Source organism: Sarcophilus harrisii, chromosome 3 (genome assembly GCF_902635505.1).
Source record: "Sarcophilus harrisii chromosome 3, mSarHar1.11, whole genome shotgun sequence".
Lineage (NCBI taxonomy): Eukaryota > Metazoa > Chordata > Mammalia > Dasyuromorphia > Dasyuridae > Sarcophilus > Sarcophilus harrisii.
In genome coordinates, this window is record NC_045428.1 from 245714372 (window position 1) to 245738011 (window position 23640).

Sequence of the window (23640 nt, forward strand, 5' to 3'; positions counted from 1 at the left end):
CTTTTCTCCAGATAACTTCTTGCTATCTGTTGGTTTTTCAATGAAAAAAGAGAAATAATGCTGTGGTTCCTTATCTTGGTAAGTTTCTGAATCTCATTCTCTTACTTATGGCTCCAAAAAAATAGCATATACAGAAGCCATACCCCAGTAAAAGCATCTTGGCAGATGGACTAACCCAATGTAAGGCTAACTGACAGACCTCAAACTTAATGGTGAATTAGGCAGATGTCCACCTCAAGCATGTGAAGACTTGTTCCAGTGGCCAAGAAGGGAGCTGCAGAGCTTGGTCATTGCCACTCACCTTAACTTTTGTTTTGCCATTTCAAAAGACTCTTCCTTTCATAAGTCTTTGGTTAGTCAAGAAGAAGAGAGAGTGAAGCTGATGATTTTGTGTAACTGCCTCACTGAAATCCAATTCACATGTAAGTCAAGACATCATTTGTGATGTCATTGTCTTTTACGAAAATAAAGTTCAAACAACATAAACTGTAGTTTCAAAAGCTCAGAAGAACAAACTATCAAAAGATCCATGAACAGATTCTATGCCAGGGTTTATAGCCAGTTAGTACAGCTTTGAGGCCCCATGGAGTGACCTTCGGGACCCAAATCAAACCAGCAGTAGGTTAGACAAGGAGCCATCCTGTGTCTTTGGGTATGAACTTAGTGGGACCAATGCTGTTAAGTATGAGCCCACTCTCCCAAGGGACCAAGATGGTTATAGGGGAAAGCGTTCAGGGTAGTGAAGGAGAAAATATTTGTATTGCTATTCTTGTTACAATTTCAAAATTAATAACCCATTGTAAAAATTATTGATGTTAATTTGCTAAGTAAAACTGGGGTGCTAATCACTTGCAGCTAAATGCTGGGAGAACACAATGAAATGGGGAGCTTCAGCCAGTGGCATTAGAAAAAGAAATCCCAGGGCAGTTAGGTGGTGCAGTGGATAAAATACTATCTCTGAAATTTGGAAAATCCAGCCCCAAATACTTACTAGCTGTGTGACTCTAAGCAAGTTGCTTAATCTCTACTGCCTTGCAGATAGACAGGGTGAAAGAAAGGGAGGGAGGAAATGAAGGGAAAGAGAAAAGGATGGAAGGAAGGAAAAAAGAGAGGGAGGAACAGAGAAGAAGGGGAAGAAGGAAGGGAGGGAGAGAGAGGAATGGAGAAGAAGGGGGAGGGAGGGAGGGAGAGAAAGAAGGAGGGAGAAAGGGACAGAGAAGAAGAGGTAGGGAGGAAGGGAGAAAAAGAGGGAGGGAGGGAGGGAGGAAAGAAGGACGGAAGGAAGGAAGGATATCCTAACCTCTCCAGAGGACCCTAGAACCTTAGGAAGGATATGTGACTAACTGGCCAGGCTGTGAGAGAATAAGCTCAGAGTATGAGATAAAGTAATGAAATTTTTTTTTCTTTTTAAAAGAATCCTGTCACTATTTCAAAATTAGGCTCATGAAGCTTTTCCAGTTCTGGAACAGCATCCATCTTCCACATATATACTCAACTACTAATGCTTTGATCCTGTAAAATTTATTTGATATATGTAGATATATTTTATATATGTTCATTTAGGTACATGTCTACTTCTATTAGAATATAAACTCTGATTTTTTATCTTTATAGTTCTGGTATGTAGCACATAGTAGGTGCTTAATAAATTTTTGCTAATTATTTGAAAAATTACAAAATTGTAAATGGAAAAAACAACCATACACAAAAGTAAATGTTAAAGAATTATATTGATCAGAATTGTCACCAAAAAAGAGATAGAAGAATTTACTTTCCTCCATTTCTGCAGAGTTGGGAGTCTATGCAGGTGGAGCACAGCATATACTATGATGTTTGACTGGTATGTTGCAGAGTTTTGCTGATATGCTTTTATTTTTTTTTATCCTTTGTTTCTCTGAGTGAGGAGATATATGGGAAATGAACTATATACCTATATACTGTGTAACTTTATATAATTCTATAAATATAACTATAGGTTGTATCAACCAATCAACAAGTAATGATAAAATACATATTCTAGGTCAGTCAGTGTGTTAACATTGGGAATACAAAAAAAAAGGCCATCTTTATATTCTAATGGAGAAATAATATGTATCTATGTGTAGACATGTAATCTATATGTATGAATAAAAACAATGTAATTTTAGAGAAGTTTACTATCAGTTGACAGATAAGGAAAGGCTGCTTATAGAAGATGGTATTTGAATTGCATCTAGAAGAATTTCAGGGATTCAGACAAAGATAAATGAATTTTAAAAATAACCTATTCATTAATTGCTTACTATGTGCCAATAGTGAGGATATTAAATACAAAAACAAAAACAATCTCTGCCTTCAAAGAGAGGAAGGAAAGAAATAAGCACCTACCATGTATAAGGCATTATGTTAAGTACTTTACAAATATTATCTCATTTGATCCTCACAACAGTCCTGGGAAGCAGGTGATATTATTGTCTATATTTTACAGTTGAAGGAACTGAGATAAACAGAGATTAAGTGACTTGCCCAGGATTACATATATATTTAAAATCTGAGATTGGATTTGATCTTTAGGACCAGTGCCCAGGTCAGCTTTAGCTGCTCTAAAGAATTTACATTGTACTAAGGGAACATGGTGGCCACAGTGAGATATTTTGTTTTGGAATATTGATTGGAGAATGGTTATTGGAGCCAGGGGGGAGAAACAATGAAAGAGCTGATCTGATTATAATTTCAGAAACTGAAAGGTGGACGATATACATGCAGGGGCATGGTAGCTGGGGAGTGAAGTCAAGCATGACCAATCGTAGATGCAATGAGGAACTGAAGCAACTACCAATTGGCAACTGCATCCAAATACAAGAGTAACAGAAACTAAAAGGTTAAATACTTCAAGTGCAGGTTTCTGGCATGTTGGAAGCATTCTGTTTGCTGAGATGGCTGGGGAATGACTTCAAAATATTCCAGGCATAGGGAACAGCCAGTACAAACATGGAGATGATATGTTGAATATGAAGAAAAGACAAGTAGGCTAGTCTGTAAAAAGGAGGGAAATGTAAAAGAAAACTGGAAAAATAGCAAAGAGTCATGTCTTAAAGAACTTAAAATTACATAAAGTCTATATTTGTTCCTATAGGTGATAGGGAGCCATTAGAGTTTATTAAGTAGAGGAATGACATAGTAAGATCTGAGATTTAGGAAAACCATTCTGGCAGCTATGTGATTATAAAACTGGAAGATGAGAGGAGGACTTAAAATGCATAATGAAATAGGAATTTTGGTAGGAATTTGTTTTCCTAAATTATGTACAATTGTTATGAGTGTCTTTTTAAAAAATTATTATTTTAAAGTTATTCCACTGAATAACTGCAAAAGAGCAGGAGAGGTACAATAAATGCTTGCAAAAACATTATCAGTTTCTACATTTAAACAAAATAAAAACAAACAAAAACACAGGGAAATGAAGGAATATGATATGATTTGTGTTTCACAAACTCCAAAACCAATCCATGAATCAAATTCTAGGGGAAGTCACTATTCAAAAAAGCTACTTAGAAAATTGGAAAACAATTTGACAGAAATTAGGTGTAAACCAGCATCTGATTCCATAAATCACAAATACAAACTCCAAATATATACAAACCTAGATTTAAAAGATAACTTTTTTTTAAAAAATTAAGAGCATTGAATAATTGCTGATAAGCTGGAAAATTGACCAAAATAGTGAACATGTGAGGAATATCTGGCTAATGGGCCATATAAGGCTCATGAAATTATTTGATCTGGCCCTACTTAGGCAATTGCAGGTGATGATGATCTGAAAGCCAGGTACAACAACTTTCCACTGCTTGAATTTTTAAGGTGATTATTTTGTATGGCCTGCTAATAATATCATAAACATTCAAAAATCCCTTGACAGAAAAAAGGCTTCCCACTCCTGCTCTAATCCATACTATATAATGAAGGAATTGAGGGTGCTTAGCTTAGAGAAAACTCCAGGAGCCATGACAGCTATCTTCAAAACCTTGAAAGGCTGACATTTAAAGAGAGATTAGACTTGCTTTATTTGGCCTAAAAAAAGGCAGAAACAGAGCAGGAGGAATATGTGGAATGTGGAATAGGGTGGTAGTTGCAAAGAAGTAATGTTAGACTTGATTTAAGTTTCCCAACATTAAAGCTATACAGAAGTGGAATGAACTGCCTCAGATATCCCTTTGCTGGTGGTCACTGTAAAATGAGTGGATGACCATTTGTCATATACAAATGGATTCTTTGGGGGAGCAGAAAGAGTTGATTATAGGATGATATGATCTCCTCCAATTCTGAAATTTTTTGTTTTTTCTTCGATTCACTTAGCATGTGGGTGTCTATCTCACACTAAACATAAAACTAGTAGACTCCTCATACAATGAGTTCCCTTATTACTATATAATTTCAGTGGCTTATATCCATGACCCTTTAGCTCAAACAGCATCTTGAGAAGGGTAAGAGGAGGGGGGAAAGAAGGGGTAAAGGGCAGTGGAGTAGAATCTCTTCTGCCTAGAAGTTGCTCCCCCACATTAATGGTTAATATATGAGATGGTTACGCATGGACTTATTTAGCTAATTCCTTCCTTCCCTCTCTCCCTTCCTCCCTCCCTCCCTTCCTTGCTAAGTGACTTCTCCTGGGTTACACAGCTAGGAAGTGTTAAGTGTCTGAGGTCAGATTTGAACTCAGGTTCTCCTGATTTCAGGGCTGGTTCTCTATCGACTATGCCACCTAGCTGCCTCTGGCTAATAATTTCTTTCAGTAATTCCTTTTACTAACTTGCCTTTCTTTTCTTATCACCTTTATAAATCATAACAAAATGGTCTATTATTCCAGTTTTCCAGATAACTAAAGTTGTCATAATAATTATGCATCAGCTAAGGCTCCTAAACAAATTAACTATAATTTTTAGTCACCACTTTGTGAGGACCTTTCCTAAGCTCTATACATTAACAAGAAAAATTACTCCCCCCCTTTTGAGTTGTAATTAGAAACCAAACAGGAAGACAAGCTCTATTCCCAAAGTGATCCTTTCATGCCTTCAAGTATTCATACACCTTAATAAACAGTATTTTCCATTTTTCCATGCAGATGATATCAAACCCAAGCCCTCCAAAGCTCTCTACTAGTGGCAAATGTTATACTATATTTAATATCTGCCTCTTTACAGCTTATCAAAAAACAAGTCAGTCAATATCATTTTTTTTTCCTCTCACAGAGAAACAGCTATTGCTCAGACATTTTTCAGGTATGTTTGACTCTTCATGACCCCATTTTGGGTTTTCTTGGCAAAGATACTGAAGTAGTTTGCCATTTTCTACTCCAGCTCATTTTACATTTGAGGAAAAAAGGCCAACAGGGTTAAGTGACTTGCCCAGAGTTGCACAGCTACTAAGTATCTGAGGCCAAATTTTAACTTCACCCATTGTACATAGGGAAACAGTGTCTCTTGAAAATAATAGCAACTTTTTATTGAAATCCACAGTGTGAAAATATCTGTTTCTGCACCTGGACCACAACCCCTGTCCAATTTTGGTGATATAGCCATGTTGAGAACTACTGGGAAACTTATCCCCTCCAATAGTTTTGCTATATCTTACAGAGTTTTCTCCCTTTCCTAAGAAGAAAAACAGTCCTTTCAAGAATGAGATTATAATATCACTGAATGGAATCTTAACTGTCGTCTAGTCAAAGCCCTTCATTTTATAGAAGAGGAAATTTCCCTAAAATAGGGATGAACAAACTTGGGACATGAAATCAGTCCTTGTTATCCAAATCCAGTGCTGTTTCCACTTCACTGCCTTCATCACTAAGCTGATAGATGATCTGATGTTTTCCATGCACCTTCCTTTCTGTTTCCCTCTAGGAAGTGCAGAAGGATCTACTGATTCAGAAGGTGCAAACAGGGTAGTATGTGCCTTGTCTTCCTCCATCGAAGATTGACCCAATATTCTAAACTTCTATATGGAGATTCTAAAACAATCTCCTAGGACCCTTTCAATGCTACCTTCTTCATAATTTACTAGCATTTCATTTTCCAAGTTCTCTAACAATGGAAAATGTTATTTTCCTTAGTTTTCCTTAGTTCACCTTTTTTTCCCCTTCGTTCAAATTTTTCCTTAGTTCACCTACTGTGAAAACCCAAGGTTTTGCACTATTCTCTCAATGTAGGTTAAGCCAGTTCTCCAAAAGCCAAAGAATCTGTTGTGAAGACCTGATTCATCCAGGGGCTTAGTCTCAAGCTGTTCACAAGTTGTTTCATAAGGTCATTCAAAAGCCCTTGCCCCTCCCATGGAGAGTTGGGGACCATAAGATGTGTTGGATGTCACAAAACCTCACAAGTTACCACATCTTATCCTGATGAGCAGATATATTTCTATATGAAAATCATGTGCATCACATTTAGCAGAGCTGCATGTGATATATTATTGAAGTGGTGCAGTAAATAGTGCTGGGCTTTGAGTTACTAGCTATGTGAGATGGTACAGTGGATACAGCACTGAAGACCTGAGTTCAAAATCAGCCTCAGACTTCCTAGGCGTATGACTCTTGTCACGTCACTTCACCCTCAGTTTCCTTATCTGTGAAATGAGCTGGAGAAGGAAATGACAAGCCATTCCAGTATCTGTGCCATGAAAATCCCAAATGGGGTCATGAAGAATCAAACCATGAGTGAGTAACAATTAATTAGATCCTGGGCAAGTCACTTGATCTCAGTTTTCTCAATTGTAAAATGAAAATAAAAATAATGCCTATCTCCCAGATTATTGGAGGATCAAATGAGATAATATTTGTAAAGTTCCTAGCTCAATGCCTAGCATAGAGTAGTAGTTTTCCTTTCCCATTTCTTTTTCCCTTCCCACCCTTCCTTTCCATCCTCCCTTCCTTTTTTCTCTGTTATGGCTAAGTAAACCTCCTTTTGTTAATTGTTGAACTATTTCCAAGCATCTGTCTCCTTTTGTTCCAACACTGAGCCTAAACTACTAAGGGAACTGCTTGAGTCACCTTAATACCACTGCATTCTGCACTACCTAGTTCTATTAAGGATAAACTATGATAAATACAGATGATACCCGCTTAGATGTGCACCCCTATTCCCATCCATGCTTGGATGAGCACTTCTATTCCCACCCCCCACACACATACACAAAAGAAAACCCCAACCCTGAAACCAGAGGTTCTCTCAGGACAAAAAGATTGGGCACCTTTAGGGACATTTAAGATCATATGCTCACTTATTTTTAGTCATGTCCAACTTTGTGACTGCATTTGGGGTTTTCTTAACAAAGATATTGGAATGGTTTGCTACTCCCTTCTCCAACTCAACGTACAGATGAAGAATCTGAGGCAAACAAGTGATTTGGCTAGGGTTATAGTCATCTTGATTCCTGACTTAGCACTCTATGGGCTATGGAACTACCTAGCTATCCATTTAGGATAACAGGCCTACAGTTAGAAGGAACAACCTAACCCAGCACATTAATTTTACAAATGAGAAAACTGACTTCCCGAGGGGGTGACCATCACAAAGGTAGAAAAACTAGAATGAGTTCAAGTACTCTGACTCCAAATGCAATTTTCTCTCTTTCCCCTATCAAAAATTGTTGTCTTTTTTTTTTTTTAACTGTTCTTTTCTTTTCAACTCAAGAAATCTAGGAAATATATGCCTAGCCCTTGATAGACTGAGACTAATACTTCTCTTACAAGCATGGGATTCACAATAATAAAATTGATAATCACAATTAACGATATCATAAGAGGCAAAGTTTATTAAAATGAAGAAGACTACAGAGAAATCTTGGAATGAACTACCATGAGTAATAAAGATTTATTTCCTGATGAGTGGGTTCTTTGCCCAGTTAAAGAGTGACAGTCTTGGCTCAAGTCTTCTGGCTACTCCCTAGGTTTGAACTTCCTGCCCTTCTTCAAGACTCAATAGCTCAAAGTCAAAGTTAGCAACTATCGTTTGAGTACTGTCATCTGTGGATGTCATAAGCCAATTATAGAATGTACCACAGCTCTATCTTCCTCTAGTCTTTTAATTTGCTAGTATTCAGTCTCCAAATATCTTTCTTCTCAGCTTAGATAAGACTCTCTCATCATTTTGTATATTCCTTGAAGGAGAGACTTTATTTTTCTATGTTACTCAAAAGGAAAAAAAAATTACATCCTTCAGGGAAATTTATATGATTTTAACATTTGCATAGGAGATACCAAGGAGGAGAGACTTTAAGGCAGAATCTCAGTTCATTAAGAACTGAATGCTTTTTATGGTCAGAAAATAGAAGCACAATAGGATCTAGTATTCCAAACACCTTTCAGGCAATTTTCTCAAGAGTTTGGCATAACTATCCACACAGGAAAACCAAGGAGATGGAGAATTATGCCCAAACTCTGAATTTGTATGGACAACCCAAAGAACTGGTTCAGTATTACATATATCTTGAACAGTTATTGTGAACAAAAACTGAATTAGAAGGCAGATAATAGGATCAACTGCATGGGGGAAAACTGTTCAGTGCACTTAATGAGTCCAGCATGACACAGTGCTTGACACATAGTAACCTCTTAATAAATACTTTTTCCTTCTCTCTAAAATAAAGGTTCAAGTTTTTTGACAATATCTTTCTAGGAATGCTATATATTTAAGAGTGCCCCCCAAAATGCCATACTATCCAAAGAATTAAAGATATAGATCACTGTTATTTGTTCTTTGTTCTTGAAGAGGACCATCTGGAAGGTGATGTCATGACATGTAAAGTGAATTGGATTTAAGTGAGGGAGGACTGTACAAGATCACCTTTCTTACTTTCCCCTCCAGAGTCATCTGAGTCCAGTACCCAGATATGCGACTGGAGATGGCCCAAGATAAAAAGGGAGACCTTGGCTTTTTTAAACTAAAATCTTCAACAGATCTCAGTTTGACTTAGGTCAAGGATTATGGTTGCATAACAATTGAGGCAAAGAATCTCCTTTTTCATCAAGTCCAAACAAGTCACTAAAGTAGCAACGAAGAAGCCTGCAGTAGACACAAATAGTCTATTCTGTCTATATTGATGGGATCATACAACTACTAATGTTAAGATCTCAAGTGAGAAAAAGGGGAGAAGGGCAAACATCCAAATACCAGCTACATAAATGTATTTTTTGCTTTATTTGCAAGGGGTTCCATTAGTGATACATTTTTCAGGAATTAACAAATTACTTTTAAGTAAAAGCAACCCAGTTAGGGAGGTATATACATTTTGAACAAAACTGAAGCAAAAAGTTGTTTAAAACAATGCTTTTCGGGCCTTCCTATGCTACAGCACAATTGGAAATTTACAAAGGCCAGAAAACAATATATGCCATGGCTTTGATTATACAAATGAAAAGGACAACCACACAACTTAATGCTGTGAAATTATAATGACGCAATTTGGCTCCAGAAAAGAAATCTAAGAAGACATTTTCCCAATTCTTTGCAGAGTTGGGGGGCTTGGGGGTGGGGTCAACAAATGTAGAACTATGCAAGTTTTAAAGTTTGGGGACGTGTTGGTTTTACTGAAAATTTTTCTCTTATTACAATTTTTAAATATTCATAAGGATACAGAAGGAAGTTGAATGTTATATAAAAACAAAAAAAAAATGCCAACAAAATCTATTAAAAAGGAAGCCTGTAAACAGAGAAGAAAGATGTGAACTAAATAACAAATTAACATGGATAAATATTGAATTAGGGTTTTAAAACTAGTCTAGTAAATTGTCTTTTTTTTTCCCCCAATTTATTTCCACATAGGTAAGGGCTATTTCTTTTAAATTAATCATCTTGGCCTCTATGTTTATATAGTGTTAACTGTTCGTTTTTGGCATTATAACTTGTACTAGCAACTGTCTAAGACTGGTTAATCTTTATCATCTCTTCATGAACACAAAGAAAATCATTCTGACCAAAGAATTTTTAAAAATGCCTCCATTATATTGCTATAGGAATTTTTAAGAATTCAATTATTTTTCACCTGATATAAAAAACTCAGTTTACAAAAAGCCTACTGATTCTCCTCTGAGGTGTCTCGAAATATAAAGTTTTTATTATATTGAAAGTGAAGGGAAAAGTGTACTTTTTTTGTGGGGGGAGAATAAAGAAATTAGACAGCTATGAAAAGTGCTACCCAGAAATTATATTGTAATTACAAAGCAGGTACAAAACTGAATTTCATCCTTTTTTCTTATAAAAGATTAAGCTATAATTTTTTTTAAAAAAATCAAACATGAGTAAATGAATTTTTTTAAATTAAAGAACTTTAAAACAATTACATCATATTCAATAATTGACTTATTCCTTACCTTACCTTTTGAATCTTATAACTACAGTATCTAGAAATAAGATTCTATTAAAAATAGGCAGTGCTCTGTATTCTCCTTCATCTCTCCTCTATTATAACCAATGAGAAGGGGAAAAAAAAGAGATTAATTTTACAGACTCTATGGAACAATTAATTTTCTATGTTTTTTAGGTAGTTCTATAAAGAATTTAAAAATAGCTCCTAAAAATTTCTACTCTCATTTTCTATACTTATGAAAGGGGAACATAGTGTTGATAATCCAATAATGCAGAAGAAAAAAAGAAGTTTCTGTTGAGCTATAGTGTACTTGATATGATTGTTCTACAGTATTTTTCTTCTAGTTATGATTTGATATTAGAGTTATAATAAATCACTCTACTTCTGTCTAATATGCAGGAGGAATGACTAATATTAAAATTGCCTTAAATTCCCTCAGGCCTTATTATTCAGGCAAAGAAAAGTGGCCCTGGAGTGGATCTCAGTAATGAGAGATAACTGGCTGGAAATTAACAATGTGCTTTGGGTAATTCACAATTATCCTATTATCCATGCACAAATAATTGACAGTTGATTTACAACATTGTTACTACAATATTGCTTTAAAAAATTCATAAAAAATATATTTCCATATTAGTCATTTTGATAAAGAAAACACAAGAAAAATAAAGAAGTAAAAATATTTCTTTTCATGAATTTATATGTATTATTGGTATATTGCTTATCTTTTCAAGAGGTAAGGCAGAAGCAGAAGAAAGAATTTGGAACTTAAAGTTTATAAAAATGAATGTTAAATTTTTTTGCATGCAATTAGGAAATATTTAATGAAATAAATGAAAATATGTTTTAAAAAATCGTACCAATCAGCTTGATATTGTTGTCTTCATCTAGCAGCAAATTTTCTATCTTCAAGTCTCTGAAATAAATAAAATTGAAGAGTATTTTGGGTAAGTATATGGAGTTACATATTAGCATTGCTAATAAAACAAATAAACTATATCAGTAATATTTTTAACTATCACTAGATTTTTCTTCTGAAGTTTATTCAATCACCAAAGATTACATATATATTATAGGCACTGTCTATGTTATATTGTATATATTATATACATAAAATAACATAAAAATTTATGCTAAGTTATATATATTCTCTAGGACTTCTATGAAGCAAGAGAATGAAAGGAGAAGGAAGGGGCTTTTTTGGACGAGGTGAAACTTAGGGTGTCCCATTGGATAACTGGATTTGAACAGGCAAAAAAAAAAAAAAAAGAAATGGGTATTCTAGGGAAAGGAAAATCGAACAGAAACAAAGAAATAGAAATAAGAACTTTATATTTGTGGGAGGTTAGTAATGAGAACAAAGGGTTAAGAAAGTTAGAAATGCATCATTTAATCCAATCATTCTCCCAATATTTACTTGCTCAGAGGCCAAAGGTGGTCCACCAAATGGCAGGTGGCCCTGCTTTCATGTGGTCCTTCTAGAATTATACATTCAAATTTAGAATCCCATGGGTGATTAACAAATTCCTTTCAGCATAGAACAAATATGCTAATTGGCCACTTGGAAGGGTACAGACATCTGTGCTTACATCTGCATCTAGTGAATAGGAAAGGATCACTGCACCCCTACTCACTCTATATACATATTTCTTTATGGAGGAGGAGAGATATGTGCTTTCCTTTTTAAAGGGCAATTTTAATTTCCCCTCCAAACCAAAAAAAAAAAAAAAATTAAGTTAAACACTAGTAGAAATAATTCTTTTAAAATTTATTATAAAGTAGGAGTCCTACAGGAAGCTAAAGGAAGCATAGTTTTTAGTTGCTTTCTTCAAATATATGCAAGCTGAAAACTGAGAATGACTGCAGTATTAAAAAACTGATGGAAATATTTAGCATACAAAAAAGAGGTGGTAAATGGAATAAGATAAAAGAAACAAATTTAATAAATTTAAAAAAGAGGAAATTTGGTGAAAACGGACCTACAGAAAGGATCAAATACTAATACAAAAACAAAACAATGAGATGAATAAAAGATGTATCATCATGCTAGACTAAAAGAGAATATTTAAAAGAAATAGTTAGCATTTCTTTAAAAGGAAGAAAAAATGGCTTAGGCCAATGAAATAAGTAATAAAATCACATTATGAGAATTAAAAATAAAAGTAAAAATAATCCCACTAAAAATAATGTTATAGGTGCATTGATAAACAGCACAGACAGACCTGGTTGATATAGGTCAATTAGCAATTTGATGCCCACACTTTAATGTTCTCCAAAAGCTTAAGAAATAATCAATCTTAACTAAAGTTGAGCAATCCTAGTGCTAGTGACTCAAAGCTATGTTAACTTGATCTCTATCAGCCAGGTCAATGTACTGTTCTCACAAAAGTAAAATTTGATTGTTTCTGGCTTTCCATATTTTCCTTCAGTTTTACTTTGTGCAATTTCCCTATGTAGTACCTGTTTCAAAAGCTATGCAACAGAGACTATGGTATCTCTAAAACTTAAATGGAATGCAGTATATGTGGTATGTTAAAGATAAAGCTCTTCCAGATTTAGTTCAATTCAACAAATATTTTTTTAAGCAATTTAAGTTATCAGTTTGGAATTACAATTCTAACTGTCACTGAATGAGGTTTTTTTCCCTATGGAATCAAGGAGAAAGTGTATATTTTTATCTTTATCTGTAAGGACCTATGAGATGAACTATGAGGAGAGAGGGAAAAAAAAGGTGAGAAGAAACTTCTTTTTTGATAAAACTGTCAACTGTTACACTGTGAAGAGATTTTAAAAAGAAAATTCTGAGAACTAAATCTGTTAAAGAGACTTTTTTGTCAGAGGTGGGGAGAGCTAAAGAAGAAAAGAGGTGGAGAGTTTTTTGGATGAAGCTGTTTTCAATTCATTTGAACAAAACATTTTAAAGAAAAAACTGACCTTTGCACTTGAGAGGAACTAAATGATGGTGGAACTGTATTTATGTAAGTGAAGTTATCATCATTATGGTGAAGATGATGCAATAGTTGCTATAATATTTCTTATAGCCAAAATATTGTAAATAATTATCAGTCTTTATGTTATTATTTATTTCATTTGTTTAGATTTGTATAGATTTAATTATATTCACCTATTTTAATGTTTACTTAATCATAGTGGAGCAAAGGATTTTTTATTTATTTATTTTTATTTAATAGCCTTTTATTTACAGGATATATGCATGGGTAACTTTACAGCATTAACAATTGCCAAACCTCTTGTTCCAATTTTTCACTTCTTACCCCCACCCCTCCCTAGATGGCAGGATGACCAGTAGATATTAAATATATTAAAATATAAATTAGATACACAATAAGTATACATGACAAAAGCTTATTTTGCTGTACAAAAGAATCAGACTCTGAAATATTGTACAATTAGCTTATGAAGGAAATCAAAAATGCAGGTGGGCATAAATATAGGGAGTTAGAATTCAGTATAATGGTTTTAGTCATCTCCCAGAGTTCTTTTTCTAGGCATAGCTAGTTCAGTTCATTACTTCCATTAGAAATGATTTGGTTGATCTGTTGCTGAGGATGGCCTGGACCATCAGAACTGGTCATCATATAGTATTGTTGTTAAGTATATAATGATCTCCTGGTCCTGCTCATTTCACTCAGCATTAGTTCGTGTAAGTCTCTCCAGGCCTTTCTGAAATTATCCTGTTGGTCATTTCTTACAGAACAGTAATATTGCAAAGGATTTTTTAAATTTATTATTATTATAGTAACTTTTTATTGACAGAATCCATGCCAGGGTAATTTTTTACTTATTATCCTTACATTCACTTCAGTTCGATTTTTCCCTCCACCCTCCACCCCTCCCTAGATGGCAAGTAGTCCTATATATGTTGATTATGTCCTAGTATATCCTAGATACAATGTATGTGTGCAGATCCAAACAGTTTTCTTGTTGCACAGGAGAATTGGATTCAGAAGGTAGAAATAACCGGGAAGAAAACAAAAAAGCAAACAGTTTACATTAATTTCCAGTGTTTTTCTTTGGGTGTAGCTGCTTCATCCATCATTGATCAATTGAAACTGAATCAGGTCTCTTTGTCAAAGAAATCCACTTCTATCAGATTACATCTTCATACAGATATCTTGTTGATGTATATAATGATCTCTTGGTTCCTCATTTCATTAGCATCAGTTCATTAATTCTCTCAAGCTTCTCTGTATTCATCTTGCTGGTCATTTCTTACAGAACAATAATATTCCATAACATTCACATACCACAGTTTATCCAACCATTCTCCAATTGATGGGCATCCATTCATTTTCCAGCTTCTAGCCCCTACAAACAGGGCTGCCACAAACATTTTGGCACATACTGGTCCCTTTCCCTTCTTTAGTATCTCCTTGTGGTATAAGCCCAGTAGAAACACTGCTGGATCAAAGGGTATGCACAGTTTGATAACTTTTTGGGCATAATTCAGATTGCTCTCAGAATGGTTGGATTCGTTCACAGCTCCACCAACAATGTATCAGTGTCCTAGTTTTCCCACATCCCCTCCAACACTCATTTTTTCTTGTCATCTTACCCAATCTGACAGGTGTGTAGTGGTATCTCAGAGTTGTCTTAATTTGCATTTCTCTGATTAATAATGATTTGGAACACTTTTTCATATGAGTAGAAATAGTTTCAATTTCATCATCTGAAAATTGTCTGTTCATATCCTTTGACCATTCAATTTTTGATCAATTGCAGAATGGCTTGGTTTCTCTCTATATATTTTGGAAATGAGGCCTTTATCAGAACCTTTAACTGTGAAGATGTTTTCGCAATTTGTTGCTTCCTTCTAATCTTGTTTACATTAGTTTTGTTTGTACAGAAGCTTTTTAATTTGATGTAATCAAAATTTTCTATTTTGTGATCAATAATGGTCTGTAGTTAGTCTTTAGTCACAAATTTCTTCCTCTTCCACAAGTCTGAGAGATAAACTATCCTATGTTCCTCCAATTTGTTTATAATCTCGTTCTTTATTTCTAAATCATGGACCCATTTTGATCTTATCTTGGTATACGATGTTAAGTGTGGGTCCATGCCTAATTTCTGCCATACTAATTTCCAGTTATCAGCAGTTTTGTCAAATAATGAATTCTTATCCCAAAGTGAGGATCTTTGGGTTTGTCAAACACTAAATTGCTATAGTTGACTATTCTGTCTTGTGAACCTAACCTGTTCCACTGATCAACTAATCTATTTCTTAGCCAATACCAAATGGTTTTGGTGACTGCTGTTTTATAATATAGTTTTAGATCAGTTACAGCTAGGCCACCTTCATTTGATTTTTTTTTCATTAATTCTTTTGAGATTCTTGACCTTTTATTGTTCCATATGAATTTTGTTATTTTTTCTAGATCATTAAAATATTTTCTTGGAAGTCAGATTGGTATAGCACTAAATAAATAGATTAGTTTAGGGAGTATTGTCATCATTTATAAACCTATCAGGAGCATGATATTTTCAATTGTTTAAGTCTGACTTTATTTGTGTGGAAAGTTTTTTGTAATTTAGCTCATATAATTCCTGACTTTCCTTTGGTAGATAGGTTCCCAAATATTTTATGCTGTTGACAGTTATTCTGAATGGAATTTCTCTTTGTATCTCTTGCTATTGGATTTTGTTGATGTATAAAAATGCTGAGGATTTATGGGGATTTATTTTATAACCTGCAACTTTGCTAAAGTTATGGATTATTTCTAATAGCTTTTCATAGAATCTCTAGGGTTCTCTAAGTATACCATCATATCATCTGCAAAGAGTGATAGTTTGGTTTCCTCACTGCCTATTCCGATTCCTTTAATCTCTTTCTCGACTCTTATTGCGGAGGTTAGTGTTTCTAATACAATATTGAATAATAATGGTAACAGTGGGCACCAGTGGGACAGTGGGGACAGTGGGGACAGTTCCTCCTCTGTTAATCTGGGCAAGCTATATTTTTGAAGGTGTATTTGAGTCAATGCTAAATATATTATTATTATTATTATTATCATATATTATTTAGTTTCCAATTATTTTTTGATCTACTTTCCCCTGGCTTTTTGTTGAGTGTAATTTTTATTGCATCGTGGTCTGAAAAGGATGCATTCACTATTTCTGCCTTACTGCATTTGAGTTTGAGGTTTTCATGTCCTAATATATGGTCTATTTTTGTATAGGTTCCATGAACTGCTGAAAAGAAAGTGTACTCCTTTTGTCTCCATTTCGTTTTCTCCAGAGGTCTATCATGTCTAACTTTTCTAGTATTCTATTTACCTCTTTGACTTCTTTCTTATTTATTTTGTGATTTGATTTATCTAATTCTGAAAGTGCAAGGTTGAGATCTCCCACTATTATAGTTTTGCTATCTATTTCTTCTTGCAGCTCTCTTAATTTCCCTTTTAAGAATTTAGATGCTACACCACTTGGTGCATATATGTTTAATATTGATATTGCTTCATTATTTATGCTACCCTTTAGCAAGATATAGTGCTCTTCCTTATCTCTTTTAATTAGATCAATTTTGTTTTGCTTGACCTGAGATCAGGAGGCTACCCTGCTTTTGACTTCACCTGAGCATAGTAGATTTTGCTCCATCCTTTTACCTTTATTCTGCATGTATCTCCTATTCAGGTTGTGTTTCCTGTAAACAACATATTGTAGGATTCTGGCTTTTAATCCATTCTGCTAATTGCTTCCTCTTTATGGGGGAGTTTACCCCATTCACATTTATGGTTAAAATTACCAATTCTGTATTACTTCTCATCTTGTTAACCCCTATTTATGCTTTTCTCCCTTCTTTCCTCCTTACCCCCCTTCCCAGTATTAAACTTGTGAGCTCACTTGCTTCTCACAGCCCTCCCTTTTTAGTATCCCTCCTCCCCACCTTAGAGTTCCTCCCCCTATCTTACTCTTTTCCTTCTCAGTTCCTGTATTCCCTTCTGCTTAGTTTATTCCTTCCCTTTTCACTTTTCCTTCTCACTTTTCAATGAGATGGGAAGTTTCTCATATATTGAGATATGTCTAACATTTTTTCTCTTAAAGCCAATTCTTATGGCAGTAAAATACCCACTATATTCATCCCCTCCATTCTTTCTCTCAGATATAATAGGTTTCCTTTGCCTCTTTGTGAGATATAGTACCCCCACTTTACCCTTTTCTGATTCAATGTCCTTTCCACCTCTAATTTCTAGAACAAGGTATACATGTATTTTTTATACATCTTTGAGAAATATAGTTCCCAAGATTTCTTTTTACTTTTTAGGTTTTCTTGAGTTCTATATTTGCAGATCAAACTTGTTAAGTTCTGGTTTTTCACCAAAATAGGTGAAATTCACTTATTTCGTTGAATGACCATCTTCTTCCCTGGAAAAGATGCTCAATCTGGCTGGGTAAGTTATTTTTGGTTTGCATATGGGTTCTAGCCTTCGAGATATCATATTCTAGGTATGATCTTTTAATGTGGATGCTGCTAGATCTTGGGTGATCCTTGATGTGGCTCCTCTATATTTTGAATTGGGTTTTTCTAGCTGCTTGGAGTATTTTTTCCTTTGTTTGAGGGTTCTGGCATTTGGCCACTATATTTCTTGGTGTTTTGATTTTAGGATCCCTTTCAGTGAGTGATCGGTGAATCCTTTCAATATTTTACCCTCGGTTTCTATGACTTCTGGGCACTTCTCTTTGATAATTTCCTGGAAAATAGTGTCCAGGCTCTTTTTTTCATCGTATTTTCTAGGGGTCAATGATTCTCAGATTGTCTCTCTAGACCTGTTTTCCAGGTCTGTTTTCCCGAAGGTATTTCACATTTTCTCCATTGTTTGGTTTTTGGTCTTGTGACTGATTCTTCTTGTCTCCTCGAGTCATTCAATTCCATTTGTCCTATTCTGATTTTCAGTGAAGTGTTTTCTTCACTCACTTTTTATATCTTTTCTAATTGTCCAATTTGTTCTATGGAATGTTTTCCATTTATCAATTTTATTCTTTAGCGAGCTATTTTCTGTTTCAGTTCACTAATCCTATTTTTCAAGGATTTTATTTCTTTATCCATTCTGTCTTTAAGTGGTGGGATGACTTCTCCAGACTCTCTTGCTAAGCCTCCCTCTCCTTTTCCCATTTTCTTCTAGCTCTCGTGTGAGAGCCTTTTTAATTCTTCTATGAGATTCATCTGTGCTGAGGACAGATGATCTCCTCCTAGGATTCACCTGAAGATAATCTGTTTTTAGTCTCCTCAGGGTTTAGAGTCTGTTCTCTGTCTGTATAAAAGCTGTCAATCGTTAAAGTCCTTTTTAACTTTTGCTCATTTGTCAGGAAGAATCAGAGACAAACTACAAAGAAAAAAGGAAAAAAAGCCAAATGGAATCTGCTTTTTTTTGGGGAGAGGCTTGGGTGGCGTTGCGAGCTTCCTCTACAGACTGTGGGGAGCAGCGGAGGCACTAAGGACTAGTGCTGCGCCTGCACTCTGAGACTCTGAGGCGTGCTGAGGCTGTGTGGGAGGGTGGCGTCTCAAGGAACTCAGCTGTTTGGGGTTGTATTCTTCACCCCGGTGTTTTTAGCTTCTCTGCTGGGTTACTGACTTGCTGCCAGGGCAAAGTATCCAATCCTGTAGCGAAGCTCTCCCCGCAGAGATGGCTGAGATCACAGCCCAACCCCCTCCAGTCTGCTCGGCTGCGAGCTGCCTGCCTAGCTCTCACTGCCGCTGCCCTCAGCCTGTGCCTGATCTAAAACCGTCCCGCCCTCAAGCAAAAACAGACCTTTCCTGGCATATCTCAAGGATGTCTTCTCTTGGTAACTGTTTGTGGGTTTTTTTTTTCAGGCATTAATTCAGAGGCTTGTAATGAGATGGATTCTGAGAGAAAATGCAGAGCTTACACAGCTGTGTGCCTTCTCGCCGCCATCTTGGCTGGAAGACCCCGAGCAAAGGATTTAAAATAGAAAAAGTGAGCATTATTGGGAAAGAGTGTTTCTTGTTTATTAAATAATATTTAATATGCTCAGGTTGGGGGAATTCATACTAATTAATCAATGAGAAAAGTTGTATTTTTATTAGAAAGAAAATACCCAAGAATGTCTCTGAATTAATCTGAAATTCAAAATAAGATTAAATACAAGAAAAAAAATCAACTTACAGACTGAAGGATTACCCACAAATGTATGGTCAACTCTATAAACCACAATTATTTACTACTTCCTCTCCCCCCCAAACCAGACTTCTTTATGGACAACTTTAAAAAGTTGATTTAAGATTATTTTTTCTTTTCCTTGAAAATGAATACTTCAGGAAAATATTGTATTCAAATATTTGATTTCATTGAATCTTTTTGGACTTTACACCGAGTAGAATCAAATGCAAATTTAATTCTGACCCTCCTACCCATCTGTGTTACAATGATTACTGATGCTTAGAATGATGGTTCTGAGGTGTTAAAATACTTTCTGAAAAAAGAAAAGATTAAATTGTGTTGTGCATTTTTTTGTTTTCTAAAATGATAATTAACTAAAAGTATTGACTTGCTTGGCACATAGTAGGAATTTAAAATGTTCTTGACTGATCAAAATACTTTGTGTTTCTCTGATATTTATATCTGATAGTTTATCAATCTTATTGAGCAAAAATTCTTATTGCTATTTTAAGAATCAATTTTTTTAATGGTTTCTCTTTCATTGTACCTCCTCTAAACTTCTCTATTTTTCTTGTAGGTGACACTAATCTCTAGGTCATTTAGGCTTCAAATCTCAGACTCATTGAACTTAAAAATTAATTAAAATTAATCTGGATCTGGATTCTCTCTTCCTTCTCCCACTATCACTTTGAAAAAGCAAGAAAAAATTTAAAAATTCATTATAAATACGTGCAATCAGGCAAAACAAATTCTCACACTGATCATATCTAAAGTGAGGGAGAAGGAGAATATCTGAATCTTTACTCTGAATTCATATCAAGATGTGAGTAGTTTCATTCTTATTAGTTGGGAATTATGGTGAATATTTGTTGAACAGAGTTCCTAAGTTTTTAAAAATAGTCTGGCTTTCCAATTCTTTGTCCACTACAAAAGAGAAGCTATAAATATTTTTGTGGAAATGGGTCCTTTCCCCTTGCTTTAATATCTTTCATATACAAGCCTACTAGTGTTATCACTATGTCAAAAAAGTATGCACAGTTTAGTAACTTCTGAGTAATTTCAGCAACAATGCATTAATGTATCTTCCCCACTCTCATCCCCAAAACTCTTCTTAAAATTGTCATTTTTCCTTTGTATCCATTTTGTTAGCCTGATGAGTGTGAGATTGAGTCTCAAAGTTGTTTTAATTTGCATTTCTCTATTATTAGTGATTTAGAGCATTTTCCATATGGTTACTGATAGGTTGGATTGCTTCCTCAAAAATTATCTGTTGGGAGAACACTGTACACACTAACAGCAAACTATGTAATGATCAACTATGATAGATTTAGGTCTTCTCAGCAATGTGATGTTTGAAGACAATTCCAGTAACGTAGGATGAAAAGTCCCATCTGCATCCAAAGAACTATGGATTCAATACAGATCAAAGCATACTATTTCCATCTTTTGTTGTTGTTGTTTACTTTTTCTTGTGTTTTTTCCCTTTTGTTCTGATTCTTTTACTATGTAACTAATATAGAAAGATGTTTAAAATGATTATACGTGTATAATCTATATGCGATTACTTACTGTCTTAGGAAGGGGGAAGGTAAGGGAGGAAGGAAAAAAAAAAAACTGGAACCCAAAATCTTATAAAACTGAATGTTGAAAACTATATTTACATGTAATTGGAAAAAATAAAATACTATAAAGTAGAAAATAACAAACTGTTCATATCTTTAAATCAGTTATCAATTACAGAGTCATTAGAATTTCTCTTTTCAATCAGTTGTTAAATCTATCAATTCTGCCTCTATAACACCTTCAAAACTAGTCCCTTTCTTTATTTCTGGGCCTTCATATCACAACTTGCCTAGACTATAGTGATAATCTCCTTCCTGAATGATCTAGCACTAAATTCTTCCTCTCTGCAATTTGACTTTTACATGGCTACCACAATAACCACTTGCTAGTTCATAGGTTTGACCATGTAATTTTCTGGCTCTAAATTTTTTATTGTTGTTTTCTTGTTCTTGAGTTATTTGATTCATGTCTGACTCTTCATGACATTATTTGGGGTTTTCTTACTAAAGAAGCTGGAGTAGTTTGCCATTTCCTTCTTCAGCTCATTTTACAGATGAGAAACTGAGGCAAATAGGATTAAGTAACTTACATTAGGTCTTATAGCTAGTAGGTAAAGTGAAAATAGTCCTTCCTCCCTCAAATCTAATTCACTGTGTCTCATGACATAATCTCCCTGATATCATGGTTGTCTTCAAGAACAAAGGACAAACAAGTCTGAAGTCAAATTTGAGCTCATAAAAATGAGTTTTTCCGATTCCAAACCTAGTGTACGCTTCACAGTATCACTTAGCTACCTCTAGCTAGCTCTCTTGCTTATGCAATAATAAAATACAAACTCTTAAGGATCAGTTTACTTATTGTCTTGGGGAAGGAGGAGGTGGGATAGAGAGGAAGAAAAGAAAATTTGGAAGTCCAAATATTACAAAAACCTACTTTTACATGTAACTGGAAAAATAAAATCTTATTGAATTAAAAAAAATAATATGGATATAGAGAAGCAGGAAATCAGTGTAATCAATTACCTTTAGTAATTTTTAAATATTTTCTTTTCCCCAATCTTTCCCAATCATCCCTCATTAAATTCATGATACTAATGAAAGAAGTCAATGTTGGCAGAGAAAATATAACAGGAAACCAATCAGTGTAAGCAAAGTCAAAGATATTGTTTAAACATACAAAATAATGAAGAGGACACCAAGAAAAAGGATGAGGAGGAAAACAAAGTTATTGAATACATTAAAGTGATAAAATAACTTTATAGGAACATCAAAGAAGTCTACTAAGGGGTTCAAAAGTATAATTGAAGAGTTAAAAAATGCAGACCAGTGAGGGAGTAGTATAAAAACCATAAAAGAAATGATTGACAATAAGTGGTTAAAAAAACAAAACAAACAAAGCCACAGCATTTTAAATAAATTAGAAAAAAAGATGCTAAGTGCAGTAGAATTTGCTACAATACATAATCAGAAAACTAGAAAAAAATTATTTGGGAATACAAAGAAAAGATGAATTTTATAAATGGTACTTGAATGAAGAAACAGGATAAAAAGTTTAAAATCACTAAACTTTTTAAAGATATCTACATGTGAAATGTATTATACCAAAAATACAAATGATTTTAATCATTATTTTGAAGTTTAGTTAAAAAAAAATGTAACAAGGGTGACAAGAAAAACAGTTTGCCTGATTCTGTGTAGTTTTCAAAATAAAATTGATGTTGAAAGTGATGAACCTCTACAAATCCATTTAGTACTTGAATAAGAAAAAAAAAAAAGAATAATCTGTTACTGCAATTGGAAAAAAAAATCCCAAATTTTACCATAACATTTTAGATTAAAAAAAAAAGAGCAATAGAAAATTACTCAGCATTATGGAAGTATATTAAAATATAATTCTTAGTTTGAATGAAAATATTAAGAAATAATTATTTCTCCAGAAAAAACTCCTTTTTAGATCCTTTTTTTTTTTTTTTTTTTGGAAAATTCTAGTTCAAAATTCCTATAAATGTTATTTCAAAATGTCTTGCTAAAAACATGCTTAAGGTGGCATGAAGGTATACTTCCAGTTTGGACATTTTTCTCTCAGGCAGACAATGTTTGAATTTAGAATAATGACAAATGACAAAAAATATTTCTGATAAGCTGGTATCTAAAACACAGAGTATAGTATTAATATTTTTTGACAGTTAAATCATTACCCCTGGGGATATATTTCTTCTCTTAAAAGATAACACATTTCTAGTTAGCTCTAGAATGTGAATACACGGCATATCTTACTCTCTTCTGAAAAGGCATATTTTCCTCCTAGTTCCCCCTTCTCCTCCCCCCAAAAAATCTAAATGAACCAATGAATGCTAAGCCTAACACCCTATATAAATAGAGGTTTTTCAGTTCAGTCCTCTTTATTTGCCTTTATTTTGTTCTTAAGCTTCGAGTCCTTTTAAAATATGGGTAGAATAGGGTCAGTGCCCTGGGATTTGGTGGATGTGGTGGTGATGTTTCACACTGAAGTCTAAGGTTTGGCTCCCTTGGATATGCTTCCTCATGTCTTTCCTCTGTCCTACAGTCCTGTGACTAGTTTCTTCTGACATAGAAGCTGCTGTGCTATCTTT

At 34.4% G+C, this 23640-nt stretch overlaps 1 protein-coding gene across 1 annotated transcript in view; it reads right to left on the reverse strand.

Annotated features, from left to right (window-relative positions):
- HUNK (hormonally up-regulated Neu-associated kinase) overlaps positions 1-23640 on the reverse strand; it is a 128968-nt gene that overhangs the window by 45959 nt on the left and 59369 nt on the right. The window contains exon 3 of the mRNA XM_031959361.1: positions 11190-11245. Coding sequence (XP_031815221.1) covers positions 11190-11245 — 56 coding nt within the window. The remainder of the gene's footprint in view (positions 1-11189; positions 11246-23640) is intronic.